General features: G+C 48.5%; 1 protein-coding gene across 5 annotated transcripts in view; it reads left to right on the top strand.

Moving 5' to 3' along the window:
- Positions 1-20,678, top strand: part of LOC138293607 (tenascin-like) — a 581,232-nt gene that overhangs the window by 145,702 nt on the left and 414,852 nt on the right. For 4 of the 5 annotated variants that reach the window (XM_069232880.1, XM_069232877.1, XM_069232879.1 and 1 more), the window contains exons 5-6: positions 13,269-13,370; positions 15,210-15,308. In XM_069232880.1, coding sequence (XP_069088981.1) covers positions 13,269-13,370; positions 15,210-15,308 — 201 coding nt within the window. Of the gene's footprint in view, positions 1-13,268; positions 13,432-15,209; positions 15,309-20,678 lie in introns of all 5 variants that reach the window. The other variant, XM_069232881.1, reaches the window with a different exon arrangement.

The raw sequence follows: 20,678 nt of genomic DNA, 5'->3' as shown, positions 1-20,678 counted from the left end.
CGTAGGTGTGAGTGAGGATCTTGAAGCAGCATCTTTGCTGGACGGGAAGCCAGTGGTGGGGAGAGATGCTAGTTCTTCTGGGGAGGTCAAGAATGAGTCTCGCTGCTGCGTTCTGGATGGTCTGGAGGCGGTTCATGAATTATTTTGGGGTTCCGGCATAGAGAGTGTTACTGTAGTCAAGGCTGCTGGAGATGAGGGCCTGGGTGACTGTCTTCCTGGTCGAGATGGGAATCCATCAGAAGATCTTGCGGAGCATGCGTAGGATGTGGAAGCTGGTCAAGGAAACAGCATTGATCTGTTGTTTTATGGTGAGTTGGTTGTCCAGTATGATGCTGAGGTTGAGTGCGTAGTTGTTAGGGGTGGGAGGGGGGCCTAGGGCAGCGGGGTCACCATGTGTCGTCCCAGGGAGAGGGCTTGTTCCTGAAGATGAGGATCTCAGTCTTGTCCGAATTACACTTGAGGCAGTTGGTCCTCATCTAGGTGGCAATTTCGGTCATGGTGTTTTAGAAGCTGATTTGTGAAGTGGAGGCGTCGTCTGTGAGGGTAGGGTGAGCTGGGTGTTGTCGGCACAGGAGATGATGTTAAGGCCGTGGGTACGTGCGATGTTGGACAATGGAGTCAAGTAGGTGTTGAAGGGGGTGGGGCTGAGGGACGAGCCCTGGGGAACGCCGCAGATGATGTCTTTGGGTGCGGAGACAAACGGTGGGAGGAAGATCCTCTGTGTTCGGCGAGAGAGGAAGAAGGCGATCCAGTTGAGGGCATTGTCTTCATGCCTAATGCTGTGGAGTCTGTTGATGAGGATGTGGTGGGAGACAGTGTCGAAGGCTGCTGATAGGTTGAGGAGGAATAAGGGCCGCTGTACCTCCTAGGCTGAGGAGGTGTCCGATGTCATCAGTTGCTGCGATCAGGGCGGTCTCTGTACTGTGGTTGGGCCGGAAACCAGATTGGGAAGGGTCAAGCAAATTGTTGTCTTTGAGGAAGTCCTTGAGCTGATGGTTGATGGCCTTTCCCAAGACCTTGGTGGGCAAACAGAGGAGAGAGATAGGGAGGTAGTTCTTGAGCTTGTTGGGGTCAGGTGAGTGCGTCTTCAGGAGAGGCTTGACCTCGGTCGTGTTTCCAGGCATTGTGGACTGTGGCTGTGGAGATGGAGGGGTTGAGAATTTCCATGAGGAAGGCTAAGATTATTTTCCTAGGTTGTAGTACCGGTGTGGTCAGGGGTCTGTAGGGAATCTGGATTGGATGGAGGTCATGACGGCGATTGTGTCTTTGGTGGAGAGCTGTTTCCATTCGGAGATCGATGGGAAGGGGGGTTGTGAGTTGGGGTAAAGGGCGGTCAAGGTCGGTGAGCTGGGGATCAAAGTTGCTGTGGATGTCAGTGATCTTGTGGTGAAAGTAGTCCGAGAGCGTGTCACAAAGGGCTTGGGAGGGGTGGAGGGTGTTCTCTGTAGCAGAAGGGAAGAGAATTCTCTGACGATGTTGAACAATTCCTTGGCGTGGTTGGTGCTTGCTTAGATGCAGGTGCTGAGTGCTTCTTTCTTGGTCTCCCTGATAAGCTGCTGGTAACTGTTGAGGGCGGACCTGAAAGAGTCGAGGTTGGTCGGGGTTTTGTTGCTGCGCCAGTGACTCTCTCATTTCCTACAATGGCGTTTAAGGCTAAGGAGTTCTGGGGTGAACCACTTTGCTTGCTTGGTAGGTTTCCTGTTGGTGGTGCACTTCAGGGGGGCTATGGTTTCAGCTCCTGAGTAGATTCAGTTGGAGAAGTTTTGGATGCAGTGTTCAAGGGTCTCTGGGGCGATGGCTCTTATTTCTTTGAGGGTGGAGATCCAGGAAGTTTCCGTAACTTTGCTTCAGTTGCAGCAGGGGAGGGTTGGTGGTCTTGTCAGGGCTTCAGGCCATCCCTCAATGTAGAAGTGGACTATGTGGTGATCAGTCCAGGTCATCTCAGTGATGTGGGAGAACTTGGCTCTGTCGCTGTTGGAGAAGATGGGGTCTAGAGTACGTCTTGTCCTTTACGAGTTTGTAGAGGCCAATGGTGCTCATGTTCTCAAGGATTGAGGTGGAGTTTGAGTCGTCCGGGTCCTCTAGGTGGAAGTTGAGGTCCCCCAGGAAGATGCAGTGATTGGTGTCAATAGCCGGGGGGCAACAAAGCAATGGATGGAGTTGCAGAAGTCGTGACGGGGGCCCAGGGGTCTGTATGCTAGGATTACTCTGATGGTGGTTTTGGCATCCCTTTTGATCTGGAAGTTGAGGTCCTCCATGACCGGGTTGTGTCGTCATCTGAGGCGAAACAGTGGATGGAGTCCTTGTGGATGATGGTAATGCATACGCTGCGCTTGTTGGGGCTGTCATGGTGAATCATTTTGTATCCTTGCAGCATAGCGGTGGCAATGTCTGTTGTCGATGAGGGTGTAAGCCATATTTCGGTAATGAACATTATGTCGGTGCAAGGTCGGTGATGGTGTCACAGATTTCTGATGTATACTTGCAGAGGGATTGGGCATTTACTATGGTGAGGTGGAGTTGAGGTCTGTGGGTTGGCGTCCTCTGGGTGGAGCTTGTGGTGGATGTAGGAGCAGTGGCAGTGTCAGCAGAAGAAAGGACCTTTGGTGTGTCGGGGTGAGCCGATGCCGCAGTTGGGGTTGAGGGCATTGGGTCTAAGGTTTTTGATCTTGTCGAAGGAGTACTGGTGCCAGGCGACAGATCCAGTGGTCCTGGTGCTCAGGGCAGTCCAGGTGCAGACAAGCACCGATGGGATTGCCTTTGGTGTGTCAGTGGCACGACCGCCATTAAATAGGTCCTGAGGAGGGAGGGCCAGTAGAGGGGCAGGCAGGAGTACAGACGGTGGGAGAGAAAAGGCGGGAAACATAACGTGGAAGACGCTGGGAGGGCTGGGGGAGCCTGAAATCAGCAGAAGGCCAGCAAGGCCTGAGAGGCAGCAGTCAGCCTAAATAACAGCAAAGGCAAACGGCAAAGGCAGGCAGAAGTGCAGCATGGCAGGCACTGTAAATAGTTTTGCTGTGCTAGTGCACAAGGGGGGAATGGAGGATCTGCTCACCAAGTCTCAGATTTCTTTTTTAATAACACATGGAGAGCATGGAATGATACAGCTGAGTCAATTAAAATTGATAAAAAATGGATGCAACAGTAATATAATGGGGTCTATTCATTATACTTACTTTGCAGACATACAGGATGATACCTCCCGAAGCAGATACTGGAAGATACCACTTTCACTGATGTACAAGCAGGAGAACCTGGTGTAATATTTCTTAGAGTATCCTATTCTTATAAAAGCAGGGAGCTGAACGCTCTTATTGACGAGTGCAGAACCGTCCAATATTTTTGTTACAATCTCTAATAGATGATTAAAGGTAGAAAATATATATAACTCAGAATTAATCTCGAAAAATGTTAATGAGCCAATTCTTAGGGGCGCAATCCTTCATAAAATACATTTTATTTTAAGTGGGTAATATATTACACCGTTTGCCTGAATAGGATTTCTCCAAATAATTCAGCTAGCTGCTTGATATGCAGTAGTCTGGCTAAAGAAAGTGGTCCCATGTTATATGGTCCTCCGAACAACTAAATACATTTTGGAATCTAATCTATAAATACTTCAAGAAATTATTTGCTATACATATTTTGCATAATCTATGAACCCCATTGATCAAATATTATCCTATACAAGGTGCAAAGCATAGATGTAGGAGGATGGCCTGGCTTATAGTGAGTACCTGATGGTACTTACACCTTGTGCCAAGCCCAGTTATCCCTGTTTAGTAGATTAGTAGTGTTCTAGCAGTTTAGGCTGATAGAGGTAGCTATAGCAGAGCAGCTTAGGCTGAACTAGGAGACATGCAAAGCTCCTACTATACCACTTATATCATATAGCACTTTATCATAAGAATCACAATACTCAGTGCTACTAAAAATAAAGGTTCTTTATTTTAGTGACAATGTGTCAGAAATATCTCAGAGGATATACTCCCTTAGGAGGTAAGTAAATTTCATAAAATATACACGCAAACCAAAATCAGGTAAGTAAACAGTTAGAAAAGTAGTGCAAACACTGTAGAATACAATAGGATGCAATAGGCCTAGGAGCAACACAAACCATGTACTAAGAAAGTGGAATGCGAACCACTTAGGGTCCCCAGGCCTTGTGTAGTGTGTAGAGGGTCACTGGGAGTGTAAAAAAACACTAAGGGTGTCCAAGATACCCCACCACAAGACCCTGAAAAGTAGGAGTAAAGTTACCCTACTTCCCCAGAAACACACTCAAGTCCTGATAGGAGATTCTGCAAAGACAACAACTGACTGCAAAACACTGAAGACTGATTCCTGGACCTGAGGACCTGCAAAGGAAGGGGACCAAGACCAAGAGTCACTAAAGTGTCCAGGGGGGGCAGGAGCCCCTAAACCCCGGATGAAGGTGCAAAATGGCTGCCTCCGGGTGGAATAAGCTGAAGATTCTGCAACAATGGAAGATGCTAGGAACTTCTTATTTGCACAGAAGATGTCCCACAGCGTGCTAGAGGATGCAGAGTTGTTTCCACACAGAAAGACTGCAAACAAGCCTTGCTAGCTGCAAAGGTCGCGTTGAAGAAAATTGGTGCTGCCTGGGCCCAGGAAGGACCAGTAGGTCGCCCCTTGGAGGAGGAGACAGAGGGGGCAGTCAGCAGCACAGAGAGCCCATGCAGAAGCAGGCAGCACCCACAGAAGTACTTGAACAAGGGTTCAAGAAAACTGAGCATGGCAGTCGTCGTCAACGCTACAAAGGAGGGTCCCATGAAGCCGGTGGTCAACTCAGCAAGTTGAGCAATGCAGGACACAGTGCTGGGGACCTGGGCTGTGCTGTGCACGAAGGATTCCTTGCAAAAGTGCACAGAAGCCCTAGCAGCTGCAGTTAACGCAGTACACAGGATTACTGCCTGGTGTGGGGAGGCAAGGACTTACCTCCACCAAATTTGGACAGATGGACCACTGGACTGTCAGGGTCACTTGGATCCAGCTCCTGTGTTCCAGGGACCATGCTCGTCAAGATGAGAGGGGACACAGAGGACCGTGAAGCAGAAGTTAGTGCCTGCTGTAGCATGGGGAAGATTCCGTCGACCGACAGGAGATTTCTTCTTGGCTTCCAGTGCAGGGTGAAGGCAGACAGCCCTCAGAGCATGCACCACAAGGAAACAGTCAAGAAAGCCAGCAGGATTAGGTTACAATGTTGCTGGTAGTCTTCTTCCTACTTTGTTGCGGTTTTGCAGCCGTCCTTGAGCAGTCAGCGGTCAATCCTTGGCAGAAGTTGAAGAGGGAGATGCAGAGGAACTCTGGTGAGCTCTTGCATTCGTTATCTGACAAGGAACCCACAGGAGAGACCCTAAATAGCCCTCAGAGGAGGTTTGGCCACATAACCAGGTAAGCACCTATAAGGAGGGGTCTCTGACGTCACCTGTTGGCACTGGCCACTCAGAGGCCTCCATTATGCCCTCACACCTCTGCATTCAAGATGGCAGAGGTCTGGGACACACTGGATGAGCTCTGGGCACCACCCCTGGGGTGTTGATGGACAGGGGAGTGGTCACTCCCCTTTCCTTTGTCCAGTTTCGCGCCAGAGCAGGGGCTGGGGGATCCCTGACCCAGTGTAGACTGGCTTATGCAAGGAGGGCACCATCTTTGCCCTTCAAAGCATTCCCAGAGGCTGGGGGAGGCTATTCCTCCCCAGCCCTTAACACCTATTTCCAAAGGGAGAGGGTGTAACACTCTCTCTCAGAGGAAATTATTTGTTCTGCCTTCCTGGGACTGGGCTGCCCAGACCCCAGGAGGGCAGAAACCTGTCTGAGGGTTGGCAGCAGCAGTAGCTGCAGAGAAAACCCCAGAGAGCTAGTTTGGCAGTACCCGGGGTCCATGCTGGAGCCCGGGGGATGCATGGGATTGGCACCCCAATACCATATTTGGCATGGGGGGACAATTCCATGATCTTAGACATGTTACATGGCCATATTCGGAGCTGCCATTGTGAAGCTACATATAGGTATTGACCTATATGTAGTGCACGCGTGTAATGGCGTCCCCGCACTCACAAAGTCTGGGGAAATTGCCCTGAACAATGTGGGGGCACCTTGGCTAGTGCCAGGGTGCCCTCACACTTAGTAACTTTGCACCTAACCTTCACTAGGTGAGGGTTAGACATATAAGTGACTTATAAGTTACCTAAGTGCAGTGTAAAATGGCTGTGAAATAACGTGGATGTTATTTCACTCAGGCTGCAGTGGCAGTCCTGTGTAAGAATTGTCTGAGCTCCCTATGGGTGGCAAAAGAAATGCTGCAGCTCATAGGGATCTCCTGGAACCCCAGTACCCTGGGTACCTAGGTACCATATACTAGGGAATTATAAGGCTGTTCCAGTGTGCCAATCAGAATTGGTGAAAATGGTCACTAGCCTGCAGTGACAATTTTAAAAGCAGAGAGAGCATAAGCACTGAGGTTCTGGTTAGCAGAGCTTCAGTGACACAGTTAGGCACCACACAGGGAACACATTTAGGCCACAAACTATGAGCACTGGGGTCCTGACTAGGAAGATCCCAGTGAGACAGGCAAAAACAAACTGACAAACAAGTAAAAATGGGGGTAACATGCCAGGCAAGATGGTACTTTCCTACAATAGATCCAAAAAATGATTTATATTGCAGTGTTAGTAGCTCGCTTATTAATATTACAATGCTGGAGAACTGCAGTGACCCTTGTTTTCACAAACTGGTCCATGATAATGATCAGGGTGTGGCAGTATGAAGAATTCTATGCGGAACAAGCAGGATCAACTCAAACGTTTAGAAAATGTGGGTGTTAGGCCTGCCAGCCATAGGGTGGTCTTCCCACAAACTTTTTGCCCTCACCATTCCTATATTTGCTTAATTTGTATTTGTATTTGTTGGCCATATGACTCTGTGAACTTTACCACTGCTAACCAGTGCTAAAGTACTTGTATTTGAACATGGCAACATTTGCTTACAACTGGTTGGTATATTTAATGTACTTTCAAGTACCTTGTAGCGTGGCATACCATATCAACTGTAAGTTAAACGCTGCTAGTGGGCATGCAGCTCTTATTGTGCCACCCAATTAAGTAGCCCCTTAAAATGTGTTACAGGCCTGCCATTGCAGCCTGAATACAGTTTTAAAGTGCCAATTCAAATTGGCAATATAATCCCCTTGCAAAGGCAAAAACTCCACTTTTATTAGGATATGTCACCCCTAAGTCAGGCCCTACCTAGGTGACATATAGAGCTGTGTGCATTGTAAGAAAAAGGTTGTACACGTTTTTTTATGTATCCTGGTAGTGAAAAACTCTTAAATGAATTTTTCACTACTGTGAGGCCTACCTCTCCAATAGGACATTAGGTTGCCTTAATACATTTAATAAGTGCTAACTTTTGACTGGGAACACGTGAGCATTTCGTGTTTGGTGTTTGAGAAACTTACTTTTACTGCCCTAAACTATTTGGTGCTTACAGCCTCTCCTGGGTCGCATGCCATGGTGTAGTTGGCAGTTAGCCACACAATAGAGGGACAAGTTGTGCCTGGATGGGCCATCAACTAGCAGGATGCAGGTGGAGCTGGGCATAGCCAGGATAGGGTAGTCAGTCAGGAAACTTCAAGCACTTTAAAGTGGATTCTCTAGAAACTTCTACTTCAAAGTAGGTACTATATAGAAAAAGGGGACCTTCAGACCCACTCTTCATTTCACTTTCTGGACCTGTGGAAGAATTCTCAGAGGACTGCCTGCTGCTGTGGCCTGGTGTATACACCACAGGACTGCTTTGCTGCATTCTGAAGACTGCTTTGCTGCCTGGAGCATGCCTTCAACTATAAGAAGCCTGCCCCCCTGCTTGAGCCCTTCTTCATCACCTGTATCAAGAACTACCAGAGGGTCTCCAAAGGCAAGTTTGCTGCCCTCTTGTTCAGAGCCTCATGAACAGAAAAGACTCCCTCCATCCTGAACTCACACCTAGACCCAGCCTGAATGAGTCCTAACCCCCAAGTTGTGCCACTCCAGTCGTGGATCGTTGGTGGTGGTGCTAAAAATGCCCAGATAGCCAAAATGTAAAATTGGTTGACTAAAAGTGCTCTAAAAACCTTGAGTAGACCAGGACTAACCTGTTCCTCCATCTGGCCAAAGTGCACTGCCGGTCAACCTGACTAAGCAGCATCTCCTGCTTCATTGTACTCCATAGCAGTAAATCCTGTTCAGCGGCTCCTCAGTGAAGGAGTATCCGGCCTCCTGGAACTCTTGCCGGCTACAGCGTCCAGCTTTGTCCTGCTGAAGGTTATCGACTTTTATGAAAGAGGCTAAGGGCCTGTTTTAGAACTTGGCTGTATTACTGCCAATCCACCACAACGGTGGTCCCAAGTACCCCGTCAAGCTAACGGTGTTCCACCCATCAAATTTAGATGTATTGCAGCTGAGCCAAACACCGTAGTGATGTAATGCTCTTCCTAGCCATCAAGCCAGTGGTTCCCACTGACCATATTTAGATGTCACAGTCCTGCAAGCAGTGTACTGGCAACTGTTTGCTTACAGCGGGAGACCATTGCTGGACCCAATGGACACTGGACAATGGCAATGGACATGGAATAAGAGGTAAGTCACACACACACACTCTACCTCAGCAATATGCGTCCACATGTGCTACGAGCTACACAACACACCACATACACAAAATTATCCTTTGCCATTCCAGCACAACACGAACATGCCAGAAACACACATTGACATACATCCATGACACAGCACGACACACATCAGTGACACTGCACCCACACACAACACAACCAAAACAAGCGAAACAACTGCACACTCATCTACAGAAACAGACTCACACACAAGCACAACTACACACATCACGACAATGACTGCCACACAATTACATGCACCTAAATGTTGCATGCAGCAATACAACACACAACACAACATACACAACAATTTATGACTCCTACCTCAAAGAAGGTACTATGTGGAGAAAGGGGACCCTCAGACCCACTCTTCTTTTTCATTTTCTGGACCTGCAGAAGGACTCTCAGAGGACTGCCTGCTGCTGTGGCCTGTTGTGTACACCAAAGGACTGTTTTGCTGCACTCAGAAGACTGCTTTGTTGCCTGGAGCATGCCTGAAGCCCATGACACCTGCCCTCCTGCTTGAGCCCTGCTTCATCACCTGCATTAAGGAGTATCAGAGGGACTTCAAGGTCTAATTCGCTGGCCTCTTGTTCAGAGCCTCTGGGACAGAAAAGGCTCCCTCCATCTTGACACCTTTCACTTACACCTGGACCCAGCCTGAGTGAATCCTAACCCTGAAGTGGTTCCCCTCCAGTCCTGGACCTTTGGTGGTGGTGATAAAAGTGCCCAGATAGCCAAAATGTAAAGCCTTTGGATAAAGTTGCTCTACAAACCTAGAAAAACCAAGACCAACCAGCTCATCCATCTGTCCAAGGTGAACTGCCAGTCGGCCTGACCATGCAGCAGCCCCTGCTATGTTCTACTCCGCAGCATTAAATCCTGTTTAGTGGCCCTTCAGTGAAAGAGTATCCGGTCTCCTGGAACTCTCGCCAGCTAGAGTCCAGCTTTGTCCTGATGAAGATTATCGACCTTTATAAAAGAGACTGAGGGCCTGATTTAGAACTTGTCAGTATTACCGCCAATCCACCGCAGTGGCAGACCCAAGTACTCCGCCCAGCTAACAGAATTCCACCCACCATATTTAGATGCACTGCGGGTGAGCCATACACCGCAGTGACAGAGTGCTCTTCCTAGCGGTCAAGCTAGCGTGTTCCCACCGACCATATTTAGATGTCACTGTCCTGCAGGCGGTGTACTGGCGGCAGTTTGCTTATAGCGGGAGATCGCTGCTGGACCTAATGGACTTCTAATATTGGCAATGGACATGGAATAGAGGTAAGTCTCACACACACTTAGCCTTATGTGTCCACCTTCGCTACACACTACACAACAAACCACATACACACATTAATCCATTGCCATTCCCCCACAACACAAACATGCTGGAAACACACATTGACATAAATCCATAACACATCACACACACATCAGTGGCACTGCACTGCACCCATGCACATCACGACCACAACAAATGACACAGCTGCACACTCATCTACACAAAACACTCACACACAAGCATGACTACACACATCTAGACAGTGACAATCACATAACAACACTCACCTGAATGTGACACACAGCAACACAACACACAACCAAACATACACAACAACATCGAACCCACATGCAAGTGGCACACAAAGACACAACCACATCATCCACTCAATCTCCCTCTGCCTCCACCAGCCAAAACACTCACACACATACACAAACGGATTCATGTACATAACTCATAGAACAACATAACAGGTAGAGGCCCCCTTGCAATGTGTACACATAGACATAGTCGATGGGTGCGGATGTACCGCCAGTGTGGTCCCAGCATCCATTTGGCAGTGGAAACCGACACCACAATAACAGATGTGTTTGTGTGCGATATGTGTCATTTACCAGTGTATCCCCATCCATGTCCCACACAAATGTGCCTCAGACATATGCATGTCACAGTAGTTTAAAAATTACTGTGACATGTATATGACTCCAGTGCCCATATGTGGTTCCCACACAACATACATAGCCAATGCGGGTACCTACCTTCGAGTCCGGCGATGGGTGGTTGTGTTTTCTCTGTGGTCCAGTGGCAACAGCGATGGAAGGTGTTGTCCAGTCTTATCCAGTCAAAAACGGAAGTGAAAACATTTGAAAAGGTAATTTTTGGGCACCCTCCCACCAATCTGCCAACTCATGTGTGTAGGTAAAACCAGCACAGTTAGGTTGGCGGTGAGGCACATCCAACTCTGCTCGGCCAAAAAGATCGCTGGAGTCCTGCTGCCAGCACCTCAATCCACCCCTGCTGTCGAGGAGGCTGGGGACTCCTGGTGGAGTTAATGGGACTCGGATGGTCTTTCCCCTATAATCCAGCCAACATCTAAATTGGGTGAGCGGACTGCCTAGGCGGTGGATGGTTTTTCTGTCAGAAAACTGGCAGCGGGACCACTACCATCAACATACAAATCAGGCCCCAAGTTGGAACGTAGAAATCTTCACTGCAGTTTTATCCAGTGGCTCCCTGACAATGCCACTCCCTCCTCCTGCAGCCTTGCCCTCCTGAACTTTAGCTACTCAGAATATTTTCTTTAAAATGTCTTCTTAGTCCAGCGATGCCAACCAGACCCAGTCCACTTTTTGTATCCAAGTCTCATTCCACTGCGGTCGGCCATATTTGTCGACTTTGACTCAGTCTTGCATGACTAAATGTTTGTGGTTGGTGCACTGATCTTTTAAAAAGATTAAAAATTCATAACTCTGGTTCTACTAATTGGATTTTTGTTGTTTTGGTTTCAAATAATTTATTAACATTTACTTTGTTTTTATAAATTAGTGTGAGTTTTTTGGGGATGTGTTTTCACTTTATTACTGCTTGGGTGCTGCATATATACTTTACACTTTCCCTCTAAGTTAGGCCTGACAGCTTTTGTGTTAAATTATCAGAATGTTAAGCAGAGGTGAATTTAGTGAATTTTGTGGTCCACCCTGATGGGTATTGAGGCTGTTGCTTGAATAAGGGTCACCCCTTCAGCCAGGAGCCTAATGTCTCACACTGGGGCTGTTTGTTTGTTTCATAGTTAAATAATGTACTATACAGGAGTGGCTCCTCCGTTATAGCGAAGGAGCGTTGCCCCCCGCCAACAGCAGGAGCTGCAAACCTTTAAAAATAAAACGATAATAAACAATGTTTAATATTGTTTTATTTTCAAAGGGGGGGAGCATGGGGGTGACGAGCACTGACAGGAGTGCACAGAGCACACCACACAGGTGTCATGTATTTGGCCGGCCCAACACACGTGCACAAGGGCTCTCTCCAACCAGCACTGTGTTGCCGGGTTGGAGAGAGCAAGCCCAGGCTCCCAGTCTGTGTTTTGAGCACCCAGCCAGGGCGCTCCAGCCAATTAAAATAGTGCTTTGAGCAGCGTCATGATTGGCCGCAGGACAGGCTGGGTCCCTCGAGTGCGGCGGAGAGTGGCGGTGCGGCGGCGAGGTTCAGGTAATTTTTTTTTTTATTCTATTTTTATTTTATTCCACCCACCACTTTGCCCAGTCGCCAGCTGCGATTAGTACTATGCGCTACTATATGCACTGTTTACTCACTTTATCTACGCTCCTTTGTAAGCACAGCACGTTTACTGCCTGCAGCTTTATTGTACCAATTACGTCTTCTTGCTTTATTAATCATAAAGGGCCAGATGTAGCAAAAAGCCAATTTGCGACTTGCAAATTGCGAGTCCCTGCGACTCGCAATTTGCAACTCGCAAATTGGTATGCAGAATGGTGTCTCAGACACCGTCTGCGAGTCGCTATGGGGTCGCAATGACCCACCTCATTAATATTAATGAGGTGGGTCGCAAATTGCGGCCCCATAGCGAGTCTAGGCACTCGCAAACATGGAGGCCTGCTGTAGTCAGCAGACCTCCATGTTCGTGACTGCTTTTAAATAAAGCAGTTTTTTTTTTTTAAGTGTAGCCCGTTTTCCTTAAAGGAAAACGAGCTGCACTTAAAAAAAAAAACGAAACCTTTAGTTTCGGTATTTTTTCAGGGGAGGTAGTGGTCCCTTGGACCACTACCTGCCCTGAAAAAATAGTTTTGGGTTCATTCACAAAGTGGAAGGGGTCCCATGGGGACCCCTTCCAATTTGCGAGTGGGTTACCATCCACTTGAAGTGGATGGTAACTCAAATGGTATTGCATACCACTCCGAATCGCAAATAGGAAGGGAACACCCCTTCCTATTTGCGATTCTGAAATGCATATTGCGAGTCAGTCCCGACTCGCAATATGCATTTCTGCATTGGAAACTGGAATTTGCGACTCGCAAGCGGCATTTTTTGCCGTTTGCGACTCGCAAATAGTTTCCTGCATCTGGCCCATAGTTTGATGAACTGTTTGATGTAGCGCTATTCATGGAAGCTAGACAGTCGTTTGATGATGTGTAATTATTAGTTTTGTACCTCCGATCTTTAAAATGAAATACAAATAAATGAATATATAAATAGAGTGCTGCACTTCCGTTCTCTCTCTTTGTTTTCCTAATTTCGTACAAATATTGTGAGAGGGCTTTCCCTTACGTTACCTTTCCTCTGTTTTTCTCGTCCCCTATAGTGCCCTCAAGCTGCTACAGAGATTCTGGCTGCTTTCTTGGCCGTTGCTCGGATGGCAAGTGCGTTTGTTTCAGCGGATACACAGGACCAACCTGTAGTCAAAGTAAGAACAGACAGGCGCCCGGAGAAGCGCGCAGTGGCCACCGTCAAGGGATGCCCTGAAGGTGACCCGACAACAGTTTCATGATAGTTCTTTGGGTCACCCACCCACGCAGCTCATACGCTACACCCTAACAAATAGAGGAGGAAATGTGAAAAAGTGCACTTTTTTGAGATCGGAGAGAGACATCAATTGAAGTTGGATCGAGGGTGGATGAACGTCACACTCGATCCAACCTAGACTTCAGCAATTTACTTTTGGTTTGTTATCAATATGGATTTTCCAAATGCGTACAATAGGATCAGCAATGATCATAAACCTTTACTATCCTGGGTGTAGCACACTTTTAAAATGAATTTATAACTAGTAGCGTTCTGATAATACTGCTTCTGTAGCGACACACCATCTGTAAAGTAATGATAATGTCTTGAGTACTCCCGTCTGCTTCTGATCAGTTCTGTCCAAAAGAAGCCTCATGTCTGCCTCGGGTGTGGCTGCTCTCCTGATGTGTTATGGGTCTATGTCCTTACACTTCTACTGCAATTAGCTTTTCACTCCTCTGATGCAACCACCGTTGTCCCTTGATTGGGCACCAGGAACCAGTGACAGGGTGTAAAGCACCTGAAGCTATGGGGGATGCCTCTGACCACAATCGTCACACGTAGGAGGAAGTAGGAGGAAGAAGAAAAAGACAGAAAACCATTAATAAATGACAAATACAGGGATGGAAAGGAAGCTGAAAGAGTGAGGTAAGCGCAAGGGAGTGCCCGGTGGTGGATCAGGTAGGCATCGGGTGGAATCAAGACAATGCATCCTTAGTATTTGGTTTTCTAATCTTCGATAGCCCCGGTTGTTGGCTCCTAAACAAAACATTGGGCATCAGCAATTATATTACCAATTAAGCACTGGTTGATACCCTACTGGGCTGTTTTGTTGAATGACAGGACCAAGCTAACAATCTGATGGAAGAAATGGACCACAAGATGAAAAACAATATGAAACAGTAGTAGGGCAAGATGAGACATGCCACCACATTCATCTGGAAGTCTAGCCACAGCACACTGCTAGACACACCAGGAACAACAATGCACCTATGATCGTTAGTCCAACATTCCATGTGTTGCAAAATACCATTGATCCAGCACCAGTCCTTGAGCATCTGCATCTGAAGACATAAACGATGAAGGTCACATTGACTGCATGAAGCCTCCAGTATCTTATGGTGATGCAGCATTTGTCACTTGTTGAGAACATTCAGATAAACTCACTGAGTCGTAGAATGGATATCACCTGCCCCATTCTTCCTGTCCGCGTGGCAGTGCTGAAATGTGCTGCAGTCTCATTGTTGCTGGAGAAGTGATGTGTGGCAACTGAGCGTGGATGTGGTCCCATAACTAGAACTTGGGAATGGGTGCTTGAGGTTATGTTGACAGTACTGATTGTGTGATGCTCTTCTGGACCTAAGGCTACATGTCCTCTACTGCACTCTTTTCTACCTGGTCATGATTCACAGTCTCCTGCTCAGGCTGGAGATGAGGACATATGTGAGTTATACACTCTCTAAAATTTATTTTGGGTTTTCTTGTCACACCAGGCCCTATTAGCACCCTTTGCTAGAACAATGTTGGTATGTTACTTTAACTACAACGTAATTGATAGGTGTCATCATCTGGAATTGTCAATTGATGACTTTATTAAATTAGCAGTGTGTTCTGTTTCAGTTTTGGTAGTCATCTGCTTTAATAAATAATGTAAAAGAAAGAAATCACATTGACTACGAAAAGTTCTGCTTGTGCATATTTCCTAATGGTACCTGTGTATGGTTTTCTTCTTCCACTACAGTTGTCCAGTCCTGCTCCCCGTCTACCTGCATCCATGGCCTTTGTCCGTATCGCCAGTGCATCTGTTACGAAGGATACACAGGATCAAACTGCGATGAAGGTGAGAAAGAATGGGCTACATTGTGTCCCGCACAACAGCCACAATCAAAGGATGCATTACGGACCATCAGTACACAAGTCTTTATCAGTGTTTCTGTTGCAGAGCCATCCTTTAAATCTATACATAGATTAAAGTACAACACATACTAAACAAGCATTGGCAAAATGCAATATGTCTAGCATTGGATGCAAGCCTATTGGCTTTTTCAATGTTTTTTATTGCATTTGTAAACCTTTATTACAAAAACATTAACAAAATGGCTGCCTGTATGTGCAAACATGTGTGAGACATGCAACCGGTTGCCTTTCAATGTATGTGTAATACAGTTTTAAGGAACCTTTAAAAATGGCATCTTTGAATTTTTATGCATTGCCCTAAGTGGGAGGACCAATGTTTTTGGTAGGCACGGGGAGATTAATTGATTTGCCCAGAATCACAGGATGTAGATCCAACGCCGAAACTCGAATCTGGTTCCCCAGCTCGAAAGTCTGCAACTCTGGCCATGACATCATAAATCATGAAGATTGGGGACATGACCAACAAGATGGCCGACCAACTGCACTGAGCATGAGCTCCCTGCCCGAATTTTGCATCCTACATGATCCTGCCACCCAGGTGCCCCGCTGACCCTGCAATCTCCCTCTGCATGCGGTGGAGACACTAGTGAGCCACATGAAAAGCTGTGTAGACCCATCCTTGCCTCCATCTAAACCTGGAGAGACCTGAGTCCCAGGGCTGCTGACCTAACATGGTGGGTGGGGGCGCGGTGCGCTGCTGGCTCCAAGCTAAGAGCGTGCACGGCTTGCCCCACACTGATGAGACCCTTTATTGTCGCGGCGCTGTGGTTGACGTCCGTGGTGAGTCGTCCCTGACTTGGCCTTTCGTCACCCTACCTGCAACAGGCAGCCGTCAGAGTGCCCACCCAGACTGTGCCACGTTGTGAAGACTGCGAGGGAGAAACTGTTTCACTGCCGAGAGGTCCGAACGAGGTGGGGGGGGTCTTCGGAACTGGCCATGCCAAGCTTACCCCCACTGCCTCTATCGGATGCCTCAAGGAGCAGCATCACAGAGACTGATGTGTCTGTTTTACACGGCCATCCCCAGCTGGGAGATCAGTGCCCCCACCTACCACTGACATTAAATACATAATTAACTGCACTGCTGGGTGTGTGCTCGACTCCCCAGCCACCTCGGGCCTACGTGCTACATCAACGTAGGGGACGTGCACCACTTGTGGTGAAGACACTGCAGGCAAATTAGAAAATTGCGAGGAGACTGACACTGCGACAGAATCCCTCCCCGGCCACCTGAGTGCTCATCACCGAGGGAGGAGCAGATGCACACAAACAAACATAAAAATCGAAGGAAAACCAGAGAATGTGATTAATTGCCCGAATGATGTAAGAAATTGAACAGAGATTTGTGTCCCACGCCCCCACCCTTTCCCTTGCATCGCACCCTACACGGAGACACAGAACTGGTCCCCTACACAGCCCACGAATGGGTCGCGATGCCCTGCTGAAGAGAAATGGCACACAGATCAATATGGGATGTGAATGAGTGGCTGGATTGAACTGTTGCGGACATCCCCCCATAGGGTGGGCAATTGTCTGCCTAGATCGTTCACCTGGTTGGTTGCGCAGGAGCACTGCATATACGTGATGAGACACTACACACCACTGAGAATAGATGCAATACTGCGACAAGCCGGCATGAGGTCCTACTAAGACATAGCACCTGTTCATTGAGCATGATACCTGTCCCTAGGCGGTAAGGACGCTCACAAGGAGGTGGACTCCCCTGTCAGCTAACTCTCTGGCGCCACTGACCCTTGTGTACTGGAAGCACCACTTATACTGCCATGCACCATGGGCAAGGACACGCAAGCCAGAAACACACAGCAAGCAAAAATAGATCAATTCAATGCGCAGAGTACCAGGGGAGGCCCACAGATGAAACTTAATGGAAAATCAAGCAACACTCCTGAACCATCAAGTTCTCAGATCCTGGCGGCCATTAAGGCCTCTGGCCTAGCAGTGCAGGCAAAGATGGCACTAGATGTCAACTTATTGAGAACAGATCTACGTGCAGTTGCAGAACGGACCAGCGCAACAGACCTACGGGTGTCCACAATGCGATCAGAACTAGATGCCCTGAAGACCACGGTGGCCACCCTTTAAGCCCTTTTGCATAAACTGAAAGCAAGAGCAGAAGATGCAGAGGGAAAATCCCGCAGGTGTAACCTAAGATTTGTGGGGTTTCCCGAGGGGGCTGAGGGGAACACCCCAGTGCTATTCCTGGAGAACTGGATCAGGCAGTCTCTCCCTTCTGCACACTTGTCACCGGTCTTTGTTGTGGAACGGTCGCACAGGGCGCTGATCCCGCTGCCCTCGCCTGGGGCCCAACCAAGAACTGTCATCACCAAAATACTCAATTATAGGGACCAAGACCCCATACTGCAGGGTGTGTGCACGCAAGGAGACCCATCCTTTCGGAACCACACTATAAGCACTATTCTGGACTACACCAGGACAGTTCAATTCCAATGACAATCCTTCACTGATGTTAAACAGAAGTTGAAAGGTGATGGGCCTCACGTATATGCTACTGTACCCTGCTAAACTAAAAGTTCTGCATGCTGGCTGCACACACTCTTTTCAGACACCAGAAGATGCTTGGGACTGGTTGGAATTCAGGGGAAACAAGCATATTCCAGCTATGTTGTTGGGCGGCACCCATGGAGGCCCCCAGGATTCGACAAAATGGATGACCACTTTGTGAAAAAGAATCAGGTGGCGCTTCAGCTTCAACAAGAAAGTGGTGGTGTACCCGGAAGCCACTTTGGGTCTGGAACAGCAACGGCAAGAGAGAGAGAGGAAGCCAGGATGCTGGTCGAAACAGTGACTTCTGCGGTGTCCTCCCGAGCCAGCTCAGACCTGCGAGACAGCACTCTGGGTTCAGGGGCAGATAACACCTTCACATGAAACACAACACATGACACTGCACCACAACCATAAAAACTGGAACAGCATCCGATGAAGTTCAAATGACTACCTGGAACTCCAGGGAGAGCCGAGGCGAGTAATGGGTGTTGATGATGACTGCATTTTAGCTCTACACGGGTAGTGCACCTGTGCATCAAACTTCTATTGAGACCTGACAGCTCCCCCCCCCTTCATTTTCTATTCTCTCTTGGTACAGGGACTGCGGGACTCCAGGGTAGCACAACTGAAGGGCCAAGGCATCACATAACTGACGCCCCCCCCTTTCTCACTTCTACTCCCTTTTCTCTCTCTTCCACTCTCCTTTTCTTCCCTTTACTATTTCGTTCTTGTTGTGACTGTTGAAGGAGGGCAGGTGTATTAGATCCAGGCCCAGGCTTTCACAGGGAGTACCACTGTGGGATTGAGTACTGTTCTTGGTCCTGGACTGTTCATCACCCTAAGGAACCTTAACCACAAGTTATAGCTCTTGTAGGAAAGTACCCTCTTTTTGGCATGTTACCCCCAATTTCTGCCTGATGTTAGTGTGTTTGACTGTGTCACTGGGATCCTGCAAACCAGGACCCCTGTGCTTATGCTCTCTCGCCTCTAAATTCTGTCAGTGCATACTGGTAACCCAGTATTTTATCCACAATTGGCATACTGGTCACCCTATATAAGTACCTAGTATATGGTACTTAGGTACCCAGGGCATTGGGCTTCCAGGGGATCCCTACGGGCTGCAGCATTTCTTTTGCCACTCATAGGGAGACGATACCAAGGCTTCTACAGGACTGGCAAAGCAGCCTGTGTTAAATGGCACATGCACCCTTTCACTGCCATTTACACTGCACCAGGTCACTTATAAGTCACCCATATAACAGGTCTTCCAACCCTGAAGGCTGGGTGCAGAGTACCTGTGTGTGAGGGCACCCCTCAACTAGTAGAGGTACCAGGACCATTTTTCCGGACTTCATGTGGGCAGGGATGCCATTTTACGCGTGCGCTGTACATAAGTCACTACCTATGTACAGCTTGACAATGGTAACGCCGAATATGGTCATGCTTGGTATCAAACATGTTGGAATCATACTGCAAGACTTTTGCAAGCATTGGTTGTATGATTCGATGCACTCTGGGGGCTCCTTAGAGGACCCCCAGTACTGCCATTACAGCCTTCTGAGGTTTTCCAGGCAGCCCCAGCTGCTGCCACCTCACAGACAGGTTTCTGCCCTCCTGTTGCTCAAGCAACTTGAGCCCAGGAAGGCAGAACAAAGCATTTCCTTTGGGAGAGGGGTGTTACACCCTGTTCCCTTGGAAATAGGTGTTACAGACATGGGAGTGGTAGCCTCCCAGAGCCTCTGGAAATGCTTTGAATGGTGTAGATGGTGCCCTCCTTGCATACTCCAGTCTACACTGGTTCAGGGACCCCCAGTCCCTGCTCTGGCACTAAACTGGACAAAGGAAAGGAGAGTGACCACTCCCCTGTCCATCACCACCCAAGGGGGGGTGCCAAGAGGTCCGCCAGAGTGTCCCTGGGTTTTGCCATCTTGGATTCCAAGTTGGCAGGGCACTCTGAGAGCATTTTAATAGCCAGTGCCAGCAGTTCACGTCAGAGCCCTCCCCGATAGGTGCTTACCTGCGTAGCTGACCAATCCCCCTTTCAGGGCTATTTAGGGTCTCTCTCTTGGGTGGTTCTTGAGATTCGGATTGCAAGACCCCAGCAGGAATCCTCTGCATCCTTTACTTCACCTTCTTACTGAAGAAACTTCATCTGGACCCTCCAGGAACTCTACAACAGCAACAAAGAAGCAAAGATGACTTCTGCAACATTATGGGGGTCATTACAACATTGGCGGGCGGCGAATGCGGCTGCACTCCCGCGGTGCCCTTTGGACATCCCCGATGGGCCGGCGGGAGGAAACCAAGTTTCCGCCTGCCGGCCCAGCGGGGATGTGGGCCGCAACATGGGAGCTGGCTCCAAATGGAGCCGGCGGTGTTGCGGCCGTGCGACGGGTACAGTTGCACCCGTCCCGCTTTTCACTGTCTGCACAGCAGACAGTGAAAAGCAGCATGGGGCCCTGTCAGGGCCCCTCGACTCCCTGTACCGCCAGCCTTTTCCTGGTGGTTCAGACCGCCAGAAAAAAAGGCTGGCAGTCGGGGACTCGTAATCCCCTGGGCAGCGCTGGAAGCAGCGCTGTCCTGGCGGATTACATCTGCCGGGGCTAAAACGGCAGTAAACCGCCGGCCCTGGCGGTGGGACCGTCATAATATGGGCCTCCGTACCGCCAGCCTGTTGGCGGTACGGACACCACATTACCCCTAGCGGTCTCTGACCGCCAGGGCCGTAATGACCCCCTGTATCTTCAGCTCCTGTCAGCAACTGCAA

This window comes from Pleurodeles waltl, chromosome 4_2 (assembly GCF_031143425.1).
Source record: "Pleurodeles waltl isolate 20211129_DDA chromosome 4_2, aPleWal1.hap1.20221129, whole genome shotgun sequence".
In the NCBI taxonomy this organism is placed as follows: domain Eukaryota; kingdom Metazoa; phylum Chordata; class Amphibia; order Caudata; family Salamandridae; genus Pleurodeles; species Pleurodeles waltl.
This window is presented reverse-complemented; position numbering and strand designations above follow the sequence as displayed.